The following is a 24005-nucleotide window of genomic DNA, read 5'->3' as shown; positions in this document are numbered from 1 at the left end:
CTGTCCTCCTTCACCCCACTAGGCTTAGCAGGGAGCTGCAGGAGAAGGAGAAAGTGATCGAAGTCCTGCAGGCCAAGCTGGATGCCCGCTCCCTCACACCGTGCAGCAGCCATGCCTTGTCAGACTCTCAGCGCTCTCCCAGCAGCTCCTCCTTCTTGTCTGACGAGCTGGAAGCCTGCTCTGACATGGACATCGCCAGCGAGTACACACACTATGAAGAGAAGAAGGCTTCACCTGGTCACTCAGGTAGCCTCCACTTTCTGAGTGGAACCACCTTTTTCTAGGCTGAGAGGAGACGTCTACATCCAGGCTTTATAGATACACCTTGGCATGTGTCAGGCTGAACCAGGCAAACCACAGTGGGAAGAGTGAGAAGAGGATGGAGACTTCTGTTTCCCCACTGCCTCACGGGCACACAATCTGTCTGATCGATCTCCTCCTTTAAGATGGGATGTCTTATCCCTCCACCCGCTGCAGCTCCTGAACCCCTGAGTTTCCTTGGGTGTCCACATCTGCTGCTGCCCTTGCCTGGTATTTTTGGAGGTGCCTTTGTCTTGGTTCCCGGCTCTGAGCCCCACTATTACCTCTCAGGTGGCTTTTCTCACTGAAGGAGCAATCTGCAAGTAAGGAATGAAAGCTGCTCACAGTGCTTGTGCTTGGTGCTCTCTCTGAAAACAAGGCTCTGCCCTGGTTAAATTGTAAGATCAGATTCCAGTTCTTTGTAGAATACCAAACATGTTCTTTCATTCATGGGTTTTGTAGATTCCATCCATCATTCGAGTCATTCTGCTGTACTGTCTTCCAAACCATCAGCAACCAGTTCATCTCAGGAGGTTAAGGCCGAACCCAGCAGCAACCCCGTCAGCTTCCCAGCTCCCCAGAATCCCCCCAAGGAGGCCAGCCAGGCCCATCCAGGTATGCACTGGCCAATGGGGCAGGGGCTTCATCTCCTCTCACTCAGCTCTGACTTTTCTTCAGAGACAAGAAAAGCATCATTAGGAGCTTAGATACATTGAATCCTAGACAAAAATCAAAAGACCATTCAAATTCACTAAGAGGGTCTGATTAGTCTTTAACTACTGTAGAAAAATAAATAATCCACATCAGACTTTGATCTGCATACCAGATCAAATTTTGACCAGTCGTTGGCTAATCATTTTAAAAGAATCATCTTCATTTCTTTCTCTCATTTCACCCTGGGAATCAAAGAGGCAAAATGTTTCTCTCAGGATTACTGTAGCCAGAGAGCATAAAGAAATTTCCATCTGCTGTTCCCTTGTATGTTTTCCCCATTTTATCTGCAGAGGAGCCTCTGTAGTTGGTGGGGCTATTTCCTTCATAGCTGAGGATGCTTCCGTATCCTTAAAAGGGATTCTGTTCACATTACATTATCTTTCATGGTTTTATGAATGAGTCGGTGGTCCTTGATATATACATGGTGTATATCTTGGACTGAAAGAGTTGTATATTTCATTTACCTGCCTCAGGTTAGTTACCAGGGGTTGTATTATCCAATCACAGCTCCACACTAGCAATGGCACAGAACGGGCAAACCTTATTCTCACCTGCTGCCCCCAACAAGACGGGCTAGCTGCCTGCCTTCAGTGTGGTTGTGGTGAGGCTGCATTCAGTAGAGATGCCTACAGAAGAACAACACTTTTCTTCTGCCGTCCTTGTCTCTCTTGAGAGCAAGTCAACCAAATCTTAAGGAAAAGAATGTGTCCAACTCTTTTTGGGCTCAAAGTTTCTGGGCCAAAATTTCCAGCTAAACCAGGAAATCATGGGGAAAAACCATTCATCAAGCACTGTAGACATCTCTGTGAATGCTTTGGGGTTAAAAAGAGCAGAAGGTCGAAGGTTTTAGAATCAGAATGAAGGAGGCCTGGACTGTGTCACTTGGTAATTCAGGGGTCTTGTACTGCTCTGATACTATGTCAGCATCCTGGGATAAGGGATGTTTTTCAGAATGTGATCACTGTCTTCTGTGTGAAGCAGTCTCCACAAGTCTAGACGTCTTGGTTTCTGCTCCCTCCATGGGCTACATGCCCTTCAACTGTTTTTGGGAAAAGGAGATTCAACCATCAGAACTTCCCAGGCTTCCTGAAGTCTATAGATGGGCTGCATAATGATCACCTGCGAAGTTTTTTCTTTTAAAACACTTTCTGCCAGAGTTTACAATTCAGTAGGTTTGCATCGATGGAAGAATCCACATATGTTAAGCATTTTTCTTAAACTATTTGAATGTCCAGACAGATTTGCATGCCACTGTGTCTCAGTTTGCCAAGGCTTTTATTTTTCCTTTGGTGAATGAGCACAGTGATTTGGGATTCTCAAGTTTGTTTCCGTCAGCCTTGAATTTCATGCATTAGTCATGCCAGCGTCCCCACTCTCCTAGTCTACTCAGTCCTCCTCAGGGCGAGTCCTGCTGCTTTCAGGAGTTCTAGGTGTAGGGGAGTCTTGACTGGCCCATGCTGGCAGCAGCACCCCAGGGCTCCTGAGAGCATTCAGGCAGAGCCATCCTGACCTGCCACGCCCAGATGGCTAGGATGGGGCTCTCATGGCTGCCTGAGCTATGGTAATGCTACCTTGCCTTTTATAACCAGTTGTTTACAAGATGAGCATAGAATGTGAAAGCAGGATAGCCCTGGCAGGGGAGAAGAAGGAGGGGGTGAGAAAAGTCAGCCTCTTGGGTAGCTCTGCTCCCCCTTGGCCATCTTAGTCATCACCAATTGAATGACAGACACTCCCCAAGGAGACACCTGGTCAGGAAATAGTTTCACCTTCTCAATCTTTCACCCGTTCTTTTCTCTCCCTTTCGGTCTAATGACTTATGTCCTTTCTCCCTAACTTTCTGTTTCTAGGCCTTCATTTCCAATCCATACCCACGCTGGTTAGCCTTCCCCAGGCACCACTGCCCTCAGCTCCACCCAGCTTCCTGCCTTTCAGCTCTGCTGGCCCTCCCCTCCCTGGCTGCTGTGAGACACCCATGGTCTCCTTGGCAGAGGCTCAGCAGGAGCTGCAGATGCTGCGGAAGCAGTTAGGAGAAAGTGAGCACTTCCTGCTGCGTTTGTGTGCTTGCGAATGGTGGACCCACACTGTGTGTCTCTGCATGGCTTTGGCTGGATGGCAGAGTTTCAAAAATAACACAGGGGTACACGCTATCAGTGGATGATTGAGGCAGAGCTGCGCTTGCTGTTTTGGGAAATATATTCGCTGTTATCTTTCTCATATGTGTGTTTCATCAGTTAGTAGGCAACTAACTATCCTCCTATGTGAAATAAGAAAAGAACTTCACATGATGAATTTTCCCTCTAGTAGTGCTTTAAAAAATACTAGAAAGCAATCTGAAATTACCTTGTAACCATGGTCTGTGCCTGTAAAGAAGAGCTTGGATGGGCCAGAGATTGATGGTCACCATATAGAGAGTGTCCAATGACCTAAGACCACAGCTGAGAATGTGTACACCTTGAGCCCCATTTAGACCACATTAGTATCCCTGAAATTGGATACACTGTCTACTCTAACATTAGTTTGATTTCCAGCGAGACAGAGATTATTTTTAAGGAGAGTCTGCACATGTTCCTTCCAGCAGGCAGTGAGGTCTAAGAGGCTACCTTCTGCTACCAGTGTTACACGGGTATAGCAATCTAAGTACCTACCAACATGAACATGGTCTTACCTTGTGTGACAGAGCCAGGGCAGAGAACTAAAACTCAGAGAGTGAGGTTACTTGATCAAGGTCACTAGTAAGGGGGAGAAATGGGCTTGAATTTGGATCTGCTGCTCCTGGTTCCATGTTTCCATTATACCTTCTCCATCTAGAATGGTTTTGTTACAGTCCTGCTGAGAGCACAGGCTGAGCTCAGCTGAACCATCTGGAGGCCCCTTGCAAAAGTCTTTTCTCTCTTTAGAGATGACAGAAAGGTGCTATTCTCTCTGAACTAGAACTTGCTACCATGCTACCATAGCAGATCTGGAACCAACAACTGATGGATAACAAATCTCTTCCATGCCGAAAGGCAAGAGTGTTCACTAGACTACTTTTCTTTTCTTCATTTCCTTTTCCTTCATCTTTCCACATTGTCACATTGTCTTTGCCCAAAGGGAAAGACAGGAAGAAGAGCACTGTGCCTGAAGTGGTCCGCTGATGTGGGTTGAACTGGAGTCACAACCAGTCTGTTCCATGGGCCAGATTTTGGATGGTCCAGCCTTGGCGAGAAAGGCTGTAGCCCTTTCTTTGCCTTGTTAAGCACAGTCCTCTCCAAAGAGCTCATCAGCTCTCCTCCTTTGCTTTAAAGCAAGCTTCCGAGTGGATAGTGGTGCATGGCAGCTTCTCAGGTCTCTATGGAGCTAAAATCTTCTTGTGCAAGTGTCTATCTGGTGTTTTTGCATGGTTTAGGGCATGTGCTCTGTATTGTGTGGCCGGGGAGACTGGAACATGAGACTACTGATCCCTGTTACTGATAAGATTTGAAGCCTCCTACAACCTTGGTGAGAAAGTAAGCTGAGTGTCAGCAACCACTGATTCCCCCCTTTGCCTTGTGTGGCGTTGGGTTGAAAGAGGTGTGGACAAGGTAGGGAGTCACCTCTCTTTTAAATCCTGGACTGTAATTTGGATGCTTACACTTTTTATCCTCCTCCTTAATTTCCAGTGATCCCAATGAATATCTAGTATTTTTCAAATTGGGGAAGGGGAGATACTTGACAATACTTCTCAAACTTTCCTGCTTATTAGAGTCAGCTAGGACGATTTTAAAACATTCAGTACCCAAGCTGTACCACATACCAATTAAGTCAAATCTCTGGGGAACCAGGCACTGGTACTTGTTTTTACATTGTCTTAGATGATTCCAGAATGTAGCCAAATTTGAGAACAGTTACAAACAAGGATCAAAATTGGCAACTGCCAACTACATTAATCCCTCAAAGGGGGTTGGCTTGGTTGGAAGAAACCAGGACCTCACTCCTCACTCCTGTTTTTTAGGCAGAGCTACCTGTTTACTCTGCTGCTCATGTCGATAATCCCTGGAAGAAAGCAGTCTTCTGAATGTGAATATCCTGAACTATAGCCAGTTCACTTCTTTCCCTCTCTCACCCAGCTGGGATTATTTTTAAATAGAAGCGGAGATGATGGGAAGGCCCGTGATTTCACAGGGTCTATGAAGGCATCAGCCTATGAAATGAAAGGTCCTACCTCTCCCATGGGAGAGTGTTCGTGACTCTTCAGATGCAAGTGATGACATTTCGGTTCCCTGAATCATGTTGAGTAAGATTCAGATCACCTCTTACCTTATACAGAACCTCCCCCAACCTCAGCAAAGAGTTCAGTCTGGAGTGACTGGGGCCACCATTCTAGCTGGATTTATACCCCCTTCCTCTTTTGACAACCCCAAAGGAAAACTGGGAAAACGGGCACTTTAGCTTCTGGAACAGCAAGTACTCACAGGAACACAGACATTCCTGTTCACAGGTGTGCTCAGTGCTACGGCCCATCACACTCTTGACCCCTGACTTTCCCAGTGAGTTCTGCCCAGGAACTTCCCTGGACTCTATCATGAGGCATTATCATAGGAGCCAGGATTAGGGCCACAGGACTTTCCTTTCGTGCACATGGCTGACTTTATGATGCTTTATTCACCCCCTAACTCTTGCGCTCATGCTAGCAAATACAAGGGGTTAGAGTTGTAGCTTCTGGGGTGTCAGTCTTCATGTCACTGCTTTTCCACAGCTGACTGGGACCTCAGCCCGTGTGTCCCCTCCAGTGTCTGCTCTTCTCAGTCACACGTTTCCTGGCTGATCCTTGTGCTCTGCTACTGCTTCTCACTCATGTTTCCTTCTGCCCAGGTGTCACCAGTGTTCATCCTGCTTCCCCAGCCACACTGCCAACCAACCACACAGAAGCCAGATCTTCCCACTACCTCAACCCTCCCCAGCCCCTCTGTCCTCCAAGGGGCACCACGGACCTGGGCAGAATCCTGGAGCCTGGGTACCTGGGTAGCAGTGGCCAGTGGGACGTGATGAGGCCTCAGAAAGGGAGCATATCCGGGGACCTATCCTCAGGCTCCTCCATGTACCAGCTTAACTCCAAGCCCACAGGTAAATACAAAGCCGAGCAGGTCAATTGTTTCTCTAAACCCTATGAAACCCTGTACATGTACACTTACAACTCCCTTACATGCACCCCTATATGGGAGGAGGCCCATGGGGCTTGCTTAGCACTAGCTGTCCTGTGTTTGAAATCAAATTACTCTTTTTTAGGGTAAAAGTGATAGGTTATTTAATTTTAAACCTTTTTTTTGTATTGAGGTATAGCCAGTTAACAATGTTGTGATAGTTTTAGGTGAATAACAAAGGGACTCAGTGATACATATACACGTACCCATTCTCCCGCATACTCGCCTCCCATCCAGGCAACATGAACAGAGGTCTGTGTGCTATATAGTAGGTCCTTGTTGGTTATCCATTTAAAATATAGCAGTGTGTGTGTGTTCATCCCAAATGCCCTAACTATCTCTTTCCCTCAACCTTCTCCCTGGCAACCATAAGTTTGTTGTCTAAGTTTGTGAGTCTCTTTCTGTTTTGTAAGTAAATTCATTTGTATCATTTCTTTTTAGAATCCACATATAAGGGATGTCATATGATATTTCTCCTTCTCTGACTTCACTCAGTATGACGATCTCTAAGTCCATTCATGTTGCTGCAATGGCATTATTTTGTTATTTTTTACGGCTGAGTAATATTCCATTGTGTGTGTGTTTGTGTGTGTCTGTGTGTGTGTGTCTGTGTGTATACATCTTGGTGGAGCCAATTTACTCTTTAAACAAAGTCACCTGAGCTCCCATATGCCCATGAGAGAGGACAGTGATATTTAGGGATCTTGCTGAGAGACCACTGGCAGAGCCCCCCTAGTGGGCCCCACTAATAGACAGGATGCTCCATCTCTACCTCTTCCTGTCCTGGGTGGCTGCAGGGGCTGACCTGCTAGAGGAGCATCTTGGTGAAATCCGGAACCTACGCCAGCGCCTGGAGGAGTCCATCTGCATTAATGACCGCCTGCGGGAGCAGCTGGAAAACAGGCTCAGCTCCACTGCCCGCGAAAGTGGTAGGAGAGGCCCAGTGCCTCCTATTTCCAGTCTAATTAGGGAGATTCTGAAGGTTGCCCTAGAGAAGAGAGTCACAGATTTCAAAGCACTGTAGTCTGCTTTCCTCCACTTGCTCCTTACAGTCAGCAAGGCAGGAGCAAGGACCATTCCCTTCCCTTTGTTGCTGTATCTGAGCTCAGAGAGTAACTCTCCTCAATGCAGATCTAACCAGATCTGGTCCCCAGAATCTTCTGGCTTCTTGTTCACCCTAAAGCTGCTCATCTGCTGCCTGCTGACTTCTGTGCCCTGGTTCTGTGATTGGCATGTGGTGGAGCCAGGTCTGCAAGGCCTCCCGCAGCCACTCACCAAGGTAGCCTCCTGCCCACACTCTCCCCCAGGCTGCTGACACTGGGAGGCCAGCCTTTCCAAACACCCTTGACCTGTCCACACTGCAGCAGGAGCAGCTATTTAGGGAATAGAGCCTCCTGAACAGCTCACCCAGGGCACATGAAATGCATGCAAAGAACCCATGCAGAGGAGCCACAGGAAAGCCAGGTATTCAGCCCAGCAGACTTTGTCCCACCAGGACACGAGTCCTCGGGGTTTTCTGCTGGGTTGGGACAGTGTCTGGAGACAGAGAATGAGCAAACAGAGATCCTCTATTACACAAATGTGTAACTTACCTGCTTGCACTTCCCCGGACAGGCTCAACCTCTAACTTCTACAGTCCAGGCCTGGAGTCCACACCTCAGCTCTCCAATGAGAACAGAGTCCTTAGGGAAGAAAACCACAGGCTTCAGGCTCAGCTCAGTCATGTTTCCAGAGGTGAGTGCCAAAAGCCACAAACTGTGGTCAGTGTTGTATCCATTTCTTCCCTGGCCACACCCATCACCAATTGGACAAGCAAAGAGAGAAGGTGGAGAACAGAGCTACTCAGACCCACCAACATCAAACTCCCATAGCTTTTCTCACTCTAGAAAGGGCTATTTCCTGACAATGCCCAAGCATGGGCCTTCAGACGCCTAGGCTCCAGGAGGAGGAGCTTTAGGAAATCCACTTCTGTGCAACCCACTTGCAGTAATTCAGTCATTAGCTATCAAACTGGACACCAGTTAGTGCCTGTCCTACCTCCCCACAACTCACAGCTAGTTTGGACCCAGGAAAGGGAGGAGCAGGAGGCCTAAACACCCTCTCAGGTTCTTCCAAGACCTCGCTGAGGCTCCCTGTGTCCCTCTCGTGCTGATGTGCTATCCCCATGTCTCCTCTCCATCTCCCTCCTTACACACTCAGGGCTCCTCTTTGGTCCCTGGTCCTCTGCTAGAAAAACATCTTGCAGAGCTTTCTCAACACTATTGAGCGGGCATCCATGTGTGGGCATCATTTCCTCTGGGGCCTGGGTGGGGGGATGGGGGGTGGGCGGTGACCTTAGTTTTAATCGAGTTAATGAAATCAATGTATTTTCAATCACAAATTATTTTTATTTACAAATATTTATTGAATAGCCAAATAGACAAAGAATGGTGGCTAAGAGGATTAAGCCCAGAATGAAATAATGCTTGCAGGAAAGGAAAAAGACATTAAGAGAGGTTTCTACATAAGCCTCTTGATCCTTGGCAAAACTCACGAGTGGATTATTGCATAGAGCGTATGTGAGTACTTAGAAAATAGAGTTAGGAAGCAGAGTGTGTTCCCTAAAACCAAGGCGGGCCATACTGAATCACAGCCGCAACCTCTTTCTGCAGAGAAAGAGGCCCCCACTCCTTGGAGCATGTGGATGTAACAGCAGACACTGGCTTTGCCTCCCTGGCAGCATAAGCTGGCCTTCCTTTCACCTTAGTTCTGTTTGTCGGGATGGATGTGTTTGGGCTTATCTTCCTGCTGACCTTTGACCCTAAAATATACGCACTCCTGTGTCCTGCTTTCCAGAGCACTCCCAGGAAACAGAATGCCTGAGGGAGGCTCTGCTGACCTCTCGATCCCGGCTTCAAGAGCTGGAAATGGAGCTGGAGCACCAAAAGGTAGACCGGCAGCAGTTACTGGAAGACCTGAAGGAGAAGCAGCAGGAGATCTTGCATTTCCAGGAGGAACGACTGTCTCTCCAGGAGAAAGACTCCAGGTTAGAGGGAGCCCGTTGAAGATGGCCGCATTTTCAGATTTAGAAAAAGGGATATTGGCAAGTCAGTGAATGGTCCTTTTCAGAAACCTCGATATCCCTTCTGCTATTTCAGATTTATGGGTAACTTTGAACAGAAGGAAGGACTTCTCTAGGAATGACTTTTTCACTCCAAAGTTGAGAGAGTAAAACTCTCTTATGTAAGTAAGGCTTTAGCATATCAGATTCTGGAGAAAGTACTTCTAGTGAGTTTTGGGATATTAGTCCCATCATCACCTAGGAGGTCTACACCAGCCTTGGTGCTGCTTCCCAGCATAAGCCCTGTAACTGCTGGACAACATGACAAGACACGGTGGGGCAGTAAGAACACCGGGTAGTGTGTCCCAGGTGTGATAGCTAACAGCACAGTTCTAAGCAAAGGGGCTTTACCCTCTGAGCCTCCCTTGCCACATCTGTAAAATAAAGGCAGTGGTCTTCATGACACCTCAGTTGACATCTAGGGCTAAAATTCTATGATGTAAAAGTTGGCTCAGAGCCTCTTGCCCTGATAGGAATCCACCTGCTCAGTGGACCCTTGCTTCTCCCTTGCCAGGCTGCAGCGTAAGCTGGCCCTCCTGCAGCAACAGTGCGAAGAGAAACAGCAGCTCTTCCAGTCCCTCCAGTCAGAGCTACAGATCTATGAGGCACTTTATGGTGACTCCAAGAAGACGCTGAAAGGTATGTTTTCCCTTCTTCCCCACCCTGGGAGCTTCTTGTTCTTGCTAGAGCTTCCGATGAAGTCTTTACCTTGGGAGTTCCAGAGATCTTGGAAACTTACTTTGTTCTATCTGAGAAAAAGCCTCAGTCATTGAGGATCCCAATAAAAAGCGGGGAGCCCTCACACACAAAGCCCAGATGCTGGTGACAAGAGCAAGATTCAGCCTACAGATCCTTAAAAATAGGCTACAAGAGTCAAACTTCACCTACCTGGATGGTCTGAGACAAGTTAATCAAAATCCAGATTATACAGTGATTTTTAAAAAATGCAAAGAACCATGCTGGTGGTGTCATCATTTGAAAAAGTCTCAGATGTTGTGAATTCTGATCACCCACGCAGCGATTGTTGCAGACAACCAGCTCCCACACTGACCTTCCCAAAGTGAGAAAAAAGTTTTCTTTAAAGACATTTTTATTCTGGGCATAATTAATTTGTCAGAAAAATAATTTGCAGATATTTCTCTAAGTCCTTTTAGTGTCTTTGAAAGACAGCACTTTTTAGATTTTATTGAACATCAAATTTTTTTTTATTATTTACTCTTTTCTTTATGTCCTAGCGAAGAAAGCTTTGTCTATCTCAAGATCATAAAGATTTCCTTGTATTTTTCTTCTTGAAGTTTTATAGTTTTTGCTCTTATGTTTAAGAGCAAAACTGTGTTTTGCTGTGTTTCATTTTGAGTTAATTTTGTATATGATGTGAGAAAAAGGTTAAAGTTCTTTTTTCCCTATATTGATATCCAGTTTTCCCAGCACCATTTATTACAAAGAATGTCCTTTTCCCATTTAATTACCTTGGTAGCTTTGTTGACAATCAACTGACCATAACTTCTGTTAGTAATATTTTGTAATTTTTTGTATATTCATCTTTCATATTTCAATTTTTACATAAATATTTCTCATGTGTGGGATAACATTTTCATTTCAACTGCCAAGTAATTTTTTTGCTAGGATATAGAAACACAATTGATTTTTCATCACCACAACCATCCTCAAATTGTTTGGCATCTCCATTGAAAAACAACGGCCAAGGCAAAAAAAAATCACTTGCCAATATATGTGTGAGTCTATTTCTGAATTCTTCACTCTGTTCCATTAATAAATATGTCCATTCTTCCACCAATAACAAGCTGTTAGAGTTTTTATAGTAAAATCTGAATTTGTTTGGCTAAGTCTTCACACTTTGTTTTTTTTCTTCTCTTTTAAAATTAAAAAAAAATATTGGAGTACATTTCATACACAATGTGTTAGTTTCAGGTGTACAGAAAAGTGATATAGTTATACATAGACATATATCCATTCATTTTCAGAATCTTTTCCCATATAGGTTTTACAGAGGATGTTTATGTTAATACCAACCTCCTCATTTATCCCTCCCCCCACCTTTCCCTTTTGGTAACCAGAAGTTTGTTTTCTAAGTCCGCGAGTCAGTTTCTGCTTTGTAAATAAGTTCACTTGTATCATTTTCTAAGATTCCATATATAAGTGATATTATATTTGTGTTTTTCTGTCTGATTGACCTCACTTAGTGTGATAATCTCTAGGTCCACCCATGTTGTTGTACATGGCATTATTTCATTCTTTTTTATGGCTAAGCAATAGCCCATTGTATACATGCACCATATCTTCTTTAATCATTCACTTGTCAATGGACATTTAGGTTGCTTCCATGTCTTGGCTATTTTTTTCTTTGTCTTTTATTTTTCCATGTCTTGGTTATATTTTCTCTTTGTCTTTTATTTTTCCCAATTTGACAAATATGTATCTGAGAGTGTTCCTCCTTGGGTTTATCCTGTATAGGACTGTCTTCACTTTCTTGACTTGAGCATCTGTTTCCTATCACACGTTAAGAGTGTTTTCAGCTGTTATCTCTTCCAATATTATCTCAGGCTCTTTCTCTCTCTTTTCTCCTTCTGGAACTCCTATAATACAAATGTTGATACATTTAATGTTGTCCCAGATGTCTCTTAAAACTGTCCTAATTTTTTAATTTACTTTTTTCAATTGAATGTATTTTATTAAGACTAATTCTGAATGGAAAAACATAGCCAAAATAGTGCCTTTGGCATCTTATTTGAAGCTTTCTATTCCATTCTATTCCCTCATGTCCCTCCTTCATTTTATGTCAAGTTACAAACTTGGTTTCATGATAATAAAATCAGTCTTAGGCCTCTGGCATGCTTTCATGGAGAGTTTTGTTGAAATGGCTCCAGTAAAAAACAGGGAGACCACCTTGTACTGTGTGCCCACTAATGGCACCGGCTTTGTACTTGGATGCCAGGTAGACATCTGCCACCTTGTGTCAGAGCCACCTCCAGAATTTGGACTCTATGAGTTTATATCCTCACAGCACCAGGTGGTGTTCCAGGGATCACCCTTCCTGTAAGGATCCTCCTTGTAATGTGGAGTCTTTATCCATGGGGAAGAAAAGGACTTTTGAAGAATGATTCTTGAGAAATGTGCTACATACTACTGTATTGCATGATATATTTCATAGATTCCATGTCAGTCACTTTTCCTTGGTCACGCCAGAAGATTTTAGTTCATGAAGCCAGATGGTAAGAGTAGTCCAAACCCAGCTTCTTAACCAGCATTGGATAGTCACTCCAGCTGTAGACTTTTTCATGGAAAGCAATGTTGTAGGAGGGCCAATATCCTCTCCGCAGAGCATTAGTTTTAAACTGTCCTTATTTTGTTTTCATTCTTTTGTTCCATGGCAGTGATTTCTACCATTCTGTCTTCCAACTCACTTATCTGTTCTTCTACCTCATTTATTCTGATACTGATTCCTTCTAGTGCCTTTTTCATTTTAGTTACTGTATTGTAAAACTCTGTTCTTTATACCTTCTAGCTCTTTGTTAAACATTTCTTGTATCTTCTTGATCTGTGCCTCCATTCTTTTCTGAGATTTTGAATCATCTTTACCCAACATTACTCTGAATTTTTTTTTGGTAGATTGCCTACCTGCACGTCACTTAGTTGTTCTCCTGGGGTTTTATCTTGTTCCTTTGTTTGGAACATATTTCCCTGCTGTCTCATGTTGTCTAAGTTTCCGTGTTTGTGGTCTCCTTTCCATAGGCAACAGGATTATAGTTATTTTTGCTTCTGATATCTGCCACCTAGTGGGTGAGGTTGGTCCAGGAGATTGTTCAGGCATCCTGGTGGGAGAGACTGGTGCCTGCCTAGTGGTGGGTGGACCTGGATCTTGCCCCTCTGGTGGGCAGAGCTAGGTCAAGGGGTATGTTTAGAGGCATCAGTGGACTCCTGATTACTTTATTCAGCCTGTCTGCTAATGAGTAGTGTTGTGTTCCCATCCTCCTGTTGGTTGTTTATCCTGAGGCATCCCAGCACTGGAGCCTATAGGCTGTTGGGTGGGGCCAGGTCTTGGTGCCAAAGTGGCAACCTCCTGGAGAGCCTCCTGCTGCTGCTGCTAAGTTGCTTCAGTCGTGGCCAACTCTGTGCAACCCCATAGACAGCAGCCCACCAGGATCCCCCATCCCTGGGATTCTCCAGGCAAGAACACTGGAGTGGGAGCTTACATTGTTGAATATTCCCTGGAGCTTCTACCACCAGTGTTCATATCCCTACAGAGAGCCAGGATACCCTCCAAGACCTGCAGGTAGGTCTAGCTCAGGTTTCTATGGTGTCATTGCTTTGGCCTAGGTCCCAGTGCTCATGAAACTTTGTGTGCACCCTCTAAAACTGGAGTCTGTTTCTCCTAGCCCTGTGGAACTCCTACACTCAAACCCTGCTGGCCTTCAGAGCCAAATGCTCCAGTAGCTCCTCCTTCCTATTACAGATCCCCAGGCTGGGAAGCCTGGTGTGGGACTCAGAATTCTCCTGTGGGAGTACTGCAATATATTTTCCTGTTTGTGGGTAGCCCACCCAGCAGGTATGGGATTTGCTTATATCATGAAAGCACCCCTCCTGCTCTCTCACTGTGTCTTCTTTGTCTTTGGATGCAGAATATCTGTTTTGGTAGGTGCCAGCGTTTTCTGTTGATGGTTGTTTAGCAGTTAGTTGTGATTTTAGTGTTTTCACAAGAGGAGGTGAGCTCATCCTTCTACTCTGCCATCTTGTCCTGCACTCTTTGTTTATTCCATTTCGTGAGAATATTCACATAGCTCACTGCAGAAATAACGTGTTTAGTTAAGGCCCATGGCTCTGATGCAACTGGATGCATGTATCATATGGTATATGCATCCTATTACCTTGATAAAAACTGAAACAAATTCTGTCTTTTTAAACACATTTGACTTCAATGTTTTTAGATGAGCAATTATAGTCTTATAGAATATTTCTTAGATTTCTTCTCCTCCCAGTACATAGAGAAAGGCTATGGGTGGTGAATGCAGGTAAAAAGGCAAGTAGAACTTGAGAAATCCAATTAGTTATGATCTCTCCCTCTCATTTTTTTTTTAATTTTTAAAATTCATTTATTTTTGACTGTACTGGGTCTTCACTGTTGCACAGGCTTTTCTCTAGTTGGGATGGATGGGCTTCTCATTGTGGTGGCTTCTTTTGCTGAAAAGCATAGGCTCTAGGCATACGTGCCCCATAATTGTAGTTCCCAGACTCCAGAGCACAGGCTCAGTAGTTGTGACCTATGGGCTTAGTTGCTTCATGGCATGTGGGATCTTCCTGGGCCAGGGATTGAACTCACGACTTCTGTGTTAGCAGGCAGCTTCTTTACCACTGAGCCACCAGGGAAGCCCTATCCCTCCCATTCTTAAGTGCTGCCCAAAGGCCTGATGCCTTCTTCTTCCTGTCCTCTTTGATTCCTGAATGTAGAGGTCATCACATCTTCTCTCTCAGTCTGTGTACTTCTCCAGCTTAGTATTGATCTTCTGCCTTGAAAGACCCTGCTCTCTAGCCTGAAGCACTAAGGTTAATAAGGAGGAGAAATATTAGGTTTGACTTCATCTGCCAATCATGTGCCCTCTAAATGGACAAGGGTCATTTGAGTCTCAAGGAAACTCCAGGCTGGAGTGTGTACCATCTTAATATGTGCCAGTCCTCGCCCAGGAAAAGTGACATCCCCATCACAGCAGGGGATGTAATGGTTCTAAACAGATTCTAAGCCACATTAGTCCTGGGATTCTGAGATTACAGTGGGGTCCTTGGCAGAAAGGAACGTCACAGAAGAGTGTTCTGACAGATGCTTGGAAACACTTGGTTCAGTGCCACCAGACCTCTCTCTCTCCTTTCAGCTTATACCTGGGATGCCTGTCACCAAGTCCCTTTGAGCAGTGACTTGAGCCACCTGGTGGCAGAGATCCGAGCTTTGCGAGGGCAGCTGGAGCAGAGCATTCAGGTGAACAACTGTCTGCGACTGCAGCTCGAACAGCAGTTGGATGGTGGTGCCAGCAAAGCCGGCCTCAGCTCCTCCTCCGTTAACCAGAAATTCCCCACCAACACTGACCCTGGAAACAAGCAGCCATTCTTCCAAGGTAGGAAGGAAAAGGGAATCATGAAGCCCTCAGCCAGTGGGGAGGTCCCCAGGATGTGTGTGGTGGAAGGGACAATATTGCCTCTTCCACACTCCTTAGGGTCAGGGTGAAGTCAAAGATGCTTCAGTACAGTGCCTTGAGGGCATGGAGTTTGGGGTCAGATCTGGCTCCAGATTCTGAGTTTGCCACTTACATGTTGTTTGCCTTAGGAAAAGTGCTAAAACTCCTCAAGTATTTAAGCCTTAGCTTCCTCATCTTTAACATGAGGATAATAATAATATAAACGATTATGTGGAGCATTAAATGAAATAATTTACAAGTACCTGACACCATGAGAAGTACTCAAAACAATTAACAGCTGTATATGTTAATGCCTATTCCTTATGTTTGTGGAGTGTTTTAAAATTTACCATGTTTTCAAATAATTTTTCAAATAATTTCATCAGAGCTAGTGCAGGATTTACTATCTCTGTATTTCACATGAGAAAATATAGGCACTGAGACAATTAATTGATACGCTGAGGTCTGCGGGAGTTAACGGGCCAACCCAGGATTTAAAGCAGAAGTTTTGATTTGCTGTGTTCCTTCTCCTTCATTATGTTCTGTCTCAGTATTGCTTCTCTTCCCTCTCAGGCTTTGCCCTCTCAGTGCCTCCCCACAGCACCAGCCAGGACTCATCCCTGCTGGCTCAGTCACTCCTCCTCATCATCATATAGCAGAGAGGCCTGAGCTAGAAATCTGGTTCTAAGCCACATTTGCCTGAGTGGGATCATATCAGTCTCTTCGTGATATTTTCCAGATTGTGGTCTGGTCTCCACTAGGGCATCTCAAACTTACCAAGGCTTATGTCTCCTATTCTTCTTATACTAGTACATATTTTCCAGTACTGACTCATCAGAACAGTGATTAGAGAGCAGAGTTAAATCCCCATAAATCCATTCACTTCTTGATCAAATATTTTAACATATGTACTGCATATCAGTTCAGTTCAGTCGCTCAGTCGTGTCCGACTCTTTGCGACCCCATGAATCGCAGCACGCCAGGCCTCCCTGTCCATCACCAACTCCCGGAGTTCACCCAAACTCATGTCCATCGAGTCGGTGATGCCATCCAGCCATCTCATCCTCTGTCATCCCCTTCTCCTCCTACCCCCAATCCCTCCCAGCATCAGAGTCTTTTCCAATAAGTCAATTCTTCGCATGAGGTGGCCAAAGTATTGGAGTTTCAGCTTTAGCATCAGTCCTTCCAAAGAACACTCAGGACTGATCTCCTTTAGAATGGACTGTTTGGATTTCTTTGCAGTCCAAGGGATGAGAAAGAGTCTTCTCCAACACCACAGTTCAAAAGCATCAATTCTTCACATATATTTATGCATATTTATATTTAGTTACAAAGCATTGTATTAGACATACTGCATACAATATTGTATTCATATTTGGGATTAGAAAAATACACCTAATAATTTTTTCAAATTACAAGCTTTTTTCTCATGGAACAGCCTTCACATCTTATTTCAAAATAAGTGATTAGTTTGCTGTTGATTTTGATTGTGGAACATGGGTGATGACTGTATGAGAGGAGAGTCATGGTGCCTTAGATCTCCAGTGGAGTGGTGTGTTCCAGGGTTCCTAAAGCTGTGGCTGTCTTTACTCCCTAGATTCGGTTGCCTCCCCTCCAGTTCGGGATGTGGGCATGAATTCTCCAGTTCTGGTCTTCCCCAGCTCTTCTTCTGCAGCTCCTGGCCCAGAGACCACAACCTTCAGTAGGACGAACGGTAAAGAGGGCAACCACAGGACTCAGGGTCTAATGATGGAAAATTATTAATACAAGTAACTTTTGGTTCTCTGTATATACATTATCTGAATTTAGAGATTTTTCTCTGCATGTTCCAAGGCCTTTAGCCCTATCATTCCACCTCCTGTGGCTGCCTTTTTTGTTACTACTCTTCCTCATATGGTTTTCCTGTTGCTCTGGTATTGCTTCATTGTACTGTAACCTCTTCCTTCTTGAAAGTGCTCTCTGTATCCAGCTTAATTTCCTTGTCTGTGTCTTCTCAACCCCCAAATTAAAAAAAAAAAAACACATTAATGTCTTTCCTGAATGTTTGTCAATAAGGATAAAATTTACCTCCTGGCAATTTTATGATTCTGAGATGGTGAGAGAAAGACTATAATAATATAGAACCCAGAATATGTATGGACTTCACAGGTGTGCTTTCCAAAACTGTCAATCTTGTTTCTGGCCTCTTTTACTATTTGATGTCCCTTTTGGATTGAACTGAGGATGACTATGAATTAACAGTGGGTTCTTTGTTGTTGTGGTTTTATTCCTCAGAGCTGGGTTTGGATGCTTCTCCAGTAATGAAGAACCCTCCCAAGCTGGAGGGCGACGCTACTGATGGCTCCTTTGCCAATAAGCATGGCCGCCACGTCATTGGCCACATTGATGACTATAGTGCCCTAAGAGAGCAGATTGGGGAGGGCAGACTGCTGGTCAAGAAGATAGCATCACTGGTGAGACCAACCTGCAGCTTCTCTGGTCTTGAGGCTCCAGGCATAGAGGTAATCACATTTTAGCTCTTAGGTGCACCTTTTCCTTAAGCCCTTTCTTCTTTTGATTTTAACTCCTTCTCCCACTATCATTTTTCCTGCCTGCTCCACATCTCTCACCAGCTGAGGATGTATCTTCCATTTACATCCACCTAGGCCTTCTGTCTTCACCAGCTAGTTTCACTACTAGCTTTGTTCTGTTCCAGATGTAGCTGACTCTCCATTTCCCCTGAGAACCACAGAAAAGCATGTGCAGCATTGCCATCCTCATCAGTAGAGCATATTAAGCATCAGCATACTTGGAATGCTGTTTGGTTCTTTATTATCTGCTAAAGTCACACTGGGATATGATCATTTGTGGGCAGGATAAAATCACTTCATCAGTTGCCTGGGAATTGAGAATATTCATCCATATGGGCCAGATGTGTGGAAGGGGTGAGGAGGGTGGCAGCCTTGGATTTCTCTGCTCAAATTGAGCAGGAGAGGGGAGCAGGCCACAAGGCTTCTCAGAGTCTTTCCCCAGGGAGAGACCTAGGTACCAGCCACTGTGCTGTCTTAGCTCCAGGAGCCCCAACACGTGAGAGGGAGACCCACACCTGAGTCAACAAATACAACAAGGGGCTCCAGGCACAGTGCTGGAAGTGCTGACGGAGTGAACCCAGAAGTGGCGATTATCCCAGAAGGAAGGCGACAGGTTCATGGGGGTTAGGGCGCCACTAGTGGCTGTGCAGTTCTCTGGGGAGGAGAATGCCAGGTAAAGGGAGCAGCACTCAGTCCTTTGAGCTACAAATGGTGCAGCCCATTTGAAGCATAAGGCCTGATTTAGGGAAGGGCAGTGGGGGTGGGGGTACAGTACAAAAATAGGAACCTTAGACTCCAGAGCACAAAGCAGGACTAAAAGCTAAAAGGTGTGGAATCAAATGAATTCTTACAAAGTGGGAGGTCCTTGCTGAGGTCAGAGAACCTTGGCTTCCAGGTTAGAAAAAAGTCTCACAGGTTCAAGCAAGCCTGTGGCCGTACCTCGCTCACAAAGGAAGCTGAGGCCTGTGCTCTCTCAGCCACAGGGATGCCCATGGCTACTGCCCCTTTCCCAGGTGATGGGCAGCGAAGGCATCCAGGAGCTGAGGAGCAGCGCCACCGCCCTGCACCACCGGCTGGAGGAATCAGCCTCCCTCCTCACCATGTTCTGGCGAGCAGCCTTGCCAAGCTCCCCCGGCCCTGTGCTTGTGGACAAAGTGGTAAGAAGCCAGCATCCTCTACCGGTTCTGCCCCCCAACTAGCCTTCTACCTCCTCGGCCTGCAGAGCCTGAAGATCAGGAGCCGAATGGGCAGTTGGGACAAAGGTGACATGAGGCGTGTGTCCCTGGAGGGAGACCTCTCCTCCGTGGTGAGCGCTCTCTGTGCAGGTCTGAAAACATTCCTCTCCTCCCAGCCTGACCCCCAGGATAAGGAGCCAAACAGGAGAAGAAAAGAACATAGAGGAGGCAGAGACATGAGAGCCCTGGTAACCCACAATTGTTCCATCCCTTTAACTTTCTAAAGTTCAGCTGAGCTGAAGTTCAGGGCCATTTAAAACATCAACACCTCCTTTTCCATCCTAAGCCCACTCCCACTCACCCCCAAGTCCACATAGGCAGACAGGATCACAGAATGTCACCAGGAGTGGACCAGCCCTTTTTACCCACCCACTGAAATCCCAGAAAAATTTCCACTTAAACCTGTGTCTCTGGGTCAAGCCTGGTGAGAGTCAGCCTCCCCCAGGTGCTCTCAGATCTTAGGCCACTCTGGTTGATGATCTTGGATTAGGTAGATTTCAAAATCCCTCCTAGGGTTCTCATTCTAGACTAGTATCAGTGATAACTTTATGGGATCCAACTTTGCTAATTGCAAGGAGGAAGTATTTTGCCATCCTGAGGTTGGCAGATATATTTACAGACTTGTAGACTGTCTCGGGCCAGCCCTGTCTCCCCAGGCATAATATTCCTAATGACCAAGTTTTGATGCCCAAGTAATAGAACTATGTCAGCACTAAATCAGAGCTCTTACTCACAGCTGGGAGCTTCAGTGTGGCCTGGACTCAGGTTCTCTGCAGCAGCTGGAGTGTGGCCTGTGCTCGTTTGCACAGGGGCTTCCAGGTCCTCAGTGTTCCCACCTCATGGCCCATCCTGAGCCATCACCTGCTGGAGGGTTTTAGAGGCTTTCATGAGGGAAATCTGGTCCAGAAATACTTGAGAAGATTGTAGAATCCTATTTGGGGTGTAAAGAGCCACAAATCACAGGGTGCTTTAGGCCTTCTGACCACTGACAGAGCACCTATTTTTCTTCCCAGGGAGAGTCTATGAAAAAGGAGCTTCTGGAACTGAGAACCAAACTATCCAAACAGGAAAGTCTCCTTCAGAGTACATCTGAGCGTCTGAAGACCGCCAACCAGCAGAAAGAGAGCATGGAGCAGTTCATCTTCAGCCAGTGTGGGTGCCTGAGCCAGAGAATGGGACAGGAAACTGGGGGGCCTTCCAGGCTCCCCACCTGGGCTGTGAATGGACAGTGACCATAGAGGCTAGGGGATGGGGAAGACTGATGTGATATCCCTGAACCTCCTGTGCCATCAGTAATCATAGAGGCAGAGGAGGAGATGTGAGGGTGGAGGGGAGCAGGAGACCCCAAGCTTAGTGGCCAGAAAGACAAGCTTTAGAACACACACACCCAAGACAGATATGGACCCCGCTGGTAATTTCTGCCTTTGGGAACTGTTTTTTTGTTTGTTTGTTTGTTTGTTTCAGTGACCAGGACACACGACGTTTTGAAGAAGGCAAGGACTAATTTGGAGGTAAGGAAAACACTGCACTGATAAGAGCAAACTATCACCGTCTGTATCAGAATGCACAGGTGACTCCTGACCTGCACTGACCTTCCAAGAGGAAATTTCTGGTCCACCTGTGAGAGCACAGGTTCTCAATGAACATCCCTCTGGATTCCATCCCCATCAGTCCTCCCACCCTCATCAGAAACCTTCCCTGACTTCTCAGTTCACTCTCACTTTATCATCATCTTCTCTCTTGACCCCAATTCTCTCTCCTTTATGCCATGTCAGGACTGGGGAGAAATGCAGTTCAGTTGATTCTCAAGGTCAGAGGACATGTGGGGTCTGCCTCTGAATGAGCTTTCCAGTAAAGGAATCCTGAGGCCAGTCACGGGTTCCGGGGTTCCTATGTCACTATATGAAAAACCGATGGAAAGATGCCACCTAACAAGTTGATTTCACTGCATAATATTGGGCTGAAAGCAGCAATTTGATTTTGACAAGTTTTTCTTTAGGAAACAACATAAAATCATTGGGTCTTATTGATCTAAAAGAGAACTTGGTAATAAGGAAAAACTGAAACTTAAAGGGAAAGATTATTTATAAGGCAGGCATTCTCTATGTTTATTGAAAATACCAATGCATTCTCTAGCAGCCACTTTGAAGAAAAACCTGAGGTGTTAGAAATGGCTTCAAAGTCAAAAACTAAGCCTTTTACCTTGGACTTTAAAGCTTTGCCATAATCAGTTGAGTTCATTCCTAGGAATGTTCCTAAATTGTAACCTAAAAAGATGTTGACCCCACAGTGTGAAAATGGGTTGGGCCATAATTTAACCCTGATATTTTTTCCTGCTAATTTCTTCTGATTCCTTTCTTTCCTGAGCCTTTTTAGAAGACCTCTTACAAGACTGCTTCTGTAAAGCCTTATTCCTGTCCCAGCAAAGGTAACCCAACAGCCTCTCATACTCGCTGGCTTGGGAGTCTCCTTCCCACTTCTGCTAGGCCACTGGAAATGGGCCAGGGCCCCAGTTCTAATCCCAGGCTTGTCACTAACTGGCTGTGTGGCTTTGGCTGGCCCCAGTCTCTGTGAGACCACTGACCCTCATCTGGAAAGGAGGCACTAGATTTAGATGATTTCTGAGGGCCCTGCTGACCTGCCCCCACCGCCCTCCACCCCCATCTCCTCATCAAGTAAACAGAACATAAACTTAACAAGGGCCTGCCTCTCAAAATGCCCTCTCCTTCTTAAAACAGGCCACTTCTATATGTGCCTGTTTCATGCTAAGCATATCTCTTCCTGGGAAATGACAAAAGTCATCCTCGTTCTCCCAAGCAAACTGGAGAGTGAGCTGGCCCCTGAAGAGGGAGCCGTAGGGTCTGGCCACCTGGTGTGCAGTGGCTGTGAGCAGAGATCTGGCCACAGGTGGTGTGGGAAGGTTTCACTCTAATCTGGTGGCACCCGCTGCTCCTCCAGACCTCAGCGCCTCCCTTCAGCTCATCCTCTTGACAGGCTCTCACCACGATCCTGGCTTCTGTCACCACTCAGCCCTCTCCAGCCTGTTAGCCACCAGCAGGATCTGATAATGGACTCTTACTTCCATTGTGTTACTTTGGTCTCCAGGTGAAATCCCTAAGGGCCCTGCCATGCACTCCAGTCCTGTGACCCTTGCCTTCCAGGAGACATGCAAGAAGCGAAGCCACCAGAGGTCCTTAAAACAGCAGGAAGGATGGGCCTGTGCCCCTTCTTCACAGCTCCCTGTCTGCTGAGGAGGATCTGGGCCCTCCTCCACACCTACTGGAGGGTCTGGAAGGAGTCAGAGAGATTGCCTCATGGGCAGGGTGAAAGGCAGAGGGTCTTTCTTGCAGTTGAGGAATAACAAGGCAGGGTGCCCACGGCTCAGCACTAAGGAAAACATGCCTAGTTCATAGAGGACCTTGTGACACTGCTTCTGAATACGCTGGGGGCATGGGAGCCAGCAACAGACATTTCTTGCCTCATCACCTGTCCTCAGAGGGTCAGCTCAGGGGAAACGACCTGCTTCTCCACAATGCAGCATGTGGTCCCCACATTGGCACTCCTCGGCAGATCTGAAAGCACAGGACTGAGCAGCGGTGCCCTGCAGGACAGTGTGGGCAGGGGGGCCCGACTGCCTGACCCAGGGCCCATGCAGCTGGGTCACTGTCAGGCTGGGCATCAGTCGACACTGCAGCACCTGACTACTTTGAATCCATGTGGTGGGAGTGGTGACTCCCATATGCCATCTCATGCATAGCCTAGACTTCCTACTTATATTCTATTGTGATCTCCAAAAGCTGTACTGACTTTACATATACTGTCCCCTTTTGTCATCCCAACTTATCTCTGGGAACGAGGGACTAATGGCCACAGCAAGCCCACTGAAAGTCTTGTGTAAAGCAAAGCAGTGATCATTTTTAAGTGACATGCAAGAGGCCCCCAGTTGTGCTTGTGCTGAAGCCTAGTCTGTGTCTTCACAAAAGTGCTTTAGAAAGTGTGTATGTGTGTATAAATGTATGATATATATTTATATATGTTGCTATAGTGATATGTGGAAAGCTAACATAACTGGTGGACAGGGTCAGTGAAAGGAAATGACACAGTCTTTTTGGTGGCTATTAAAGCAAACTATGTATAAAAAAATAGTTTTCTTTGCCTGCTTAGTTTCCAATTTCTATACCAGCCTGCAGGGTGAGTGTGTAAGAATAGGAAAGACAAACTGTCACTAAAAAGCTCAGCATCTGAAGCAGAATCAAGATGCTGTAGTAGCTGGTATGGAGATCCCCTCCCCCACAAACACATCAAAAATACATTCACATGTGGGACACTTATTAATGGAAACTAACTGGAAACTAGCATAACTCCTGAAAACCAAAGCTGCAAGAAGGATCTACACATAACTCTGTAGGATGGGAAAGAAAAGAATCTGTCCGGGTTCTGGGCCCCTGGGAGGGATCTGCAAAGAGAAGGTCCACAAGGGTAGACCCGGCCCTGGAGTTAGCAGGTCAAGTCACAATTTGGGCATCCCAGTCCTGGGGTCCTGCAAGGAGTGGCCTGGCCCCCTTGCCTCCTGGGAAATCTGAGACAGAAGGATTGGAGAAGTCTAGACTCATCAGGAGCACATGCTGGGTTGCTGACAATCAGGGTGGAGAGTTGTGCACTGTGAGCAGCCTCCTTGCTGTATTTCCCAATCCAAAGGGGCCAATCCCCTGGCCCCACTCACTCCATACCATGGTCTGGCA

The 24005-nt window shown here is 46.0% G+C and overlaps 1 protein-coding gene across 29 annotated transcripts in view; it reads left to right on the top strand.

Annotated features, from left to right (window-relative positions):
• Window positions 1-23408, top strand: part of PDE4DIP (phosphodiesterase 4D interacting protein) — a 238549-nt gene extending 215141 nt beyond the window's left edge. For 9 of the 29 annotated variants that reach the window (XM_027535485.1, XM_027535481.1, XM_027535537.1 and 6 more), the window contains 16 exons: window positions 23-246; window positions 763-915; window positions 2862-3047; window positions 5845-6096; window positions 6971-7102; window positions 7788-7907; window positions 9009-9198; window positions 9788-9912; window positions 15159-15398; window positions 17056-17172; window positions 17733-17959; window positions 19006-19185; window positions 20277-20415; window positions 20728-20774; window positions 21640-21691; window positions 22369-23408. In XM_027535485.1, the coding sequence (XP_027391286.1) occupies window positions 23-246; window positions 763-915; window positions 2862-3047; window positions 5845-6096; window positions 6971-7102; window positions 7788-7907; window positions 9009-9198; window positions 9788-9912; window positions 15159-15398; window positions 17056-17172; window positions 17733-17959; window positions 19006-19185; window positions 20277-20415; window positions 20728-20774; window positions 21640-21691; window positions 22369-22514 (2530 nt within the window). In that variant the 3' untranslated portion in view covers window positions 22515-23408. Of the gene's footprint in view, window positions 1-22; window positions 247-762; window positions 916-2861; window positions 3048-5844; window positions 6097-6970; window positions 7103-7787; window positions 7908-9008; window positions 9199-9787; window positions 9913-15158; window positions 15399-17055; window positions 17173-17732; window positions 17960-19005; window positions 19186-20276; window positions 20416-20727; window positions 20775-21630; window positions 21692-22368 lie in introns of all 29 variants that reach the window. The other 20 variants (XM_027535530.1, XM_027535541.1, XM_027535515.1 and 17 more) reach the window with 13 other exon arrangements.
• Window positions 23409-24005: the final 597 nt, after the last annotated feature.

Source organism: Bos indicus x Bos taurus, chromosome 3, assembly GCF_003369695.1.
Source record: "Bos indicus x Bos taurus breed Angus x Brahman F1 hybrid chromosome 3, Bos_hybrid_MaternalHap_v2.0, whole genome shotgun sequence".
Classification (NCBI taxonomy): Eukaryota; Metazoa; Chordata; class Mammalia; order Artiodactyla; family Bovidae; genus Bos; species Bos indicus x Bos taurus.
Note: the sequence above shows the minus strand (reverse complement) of the source record. Positions and strands in the feature narration are given on the sequence as shown.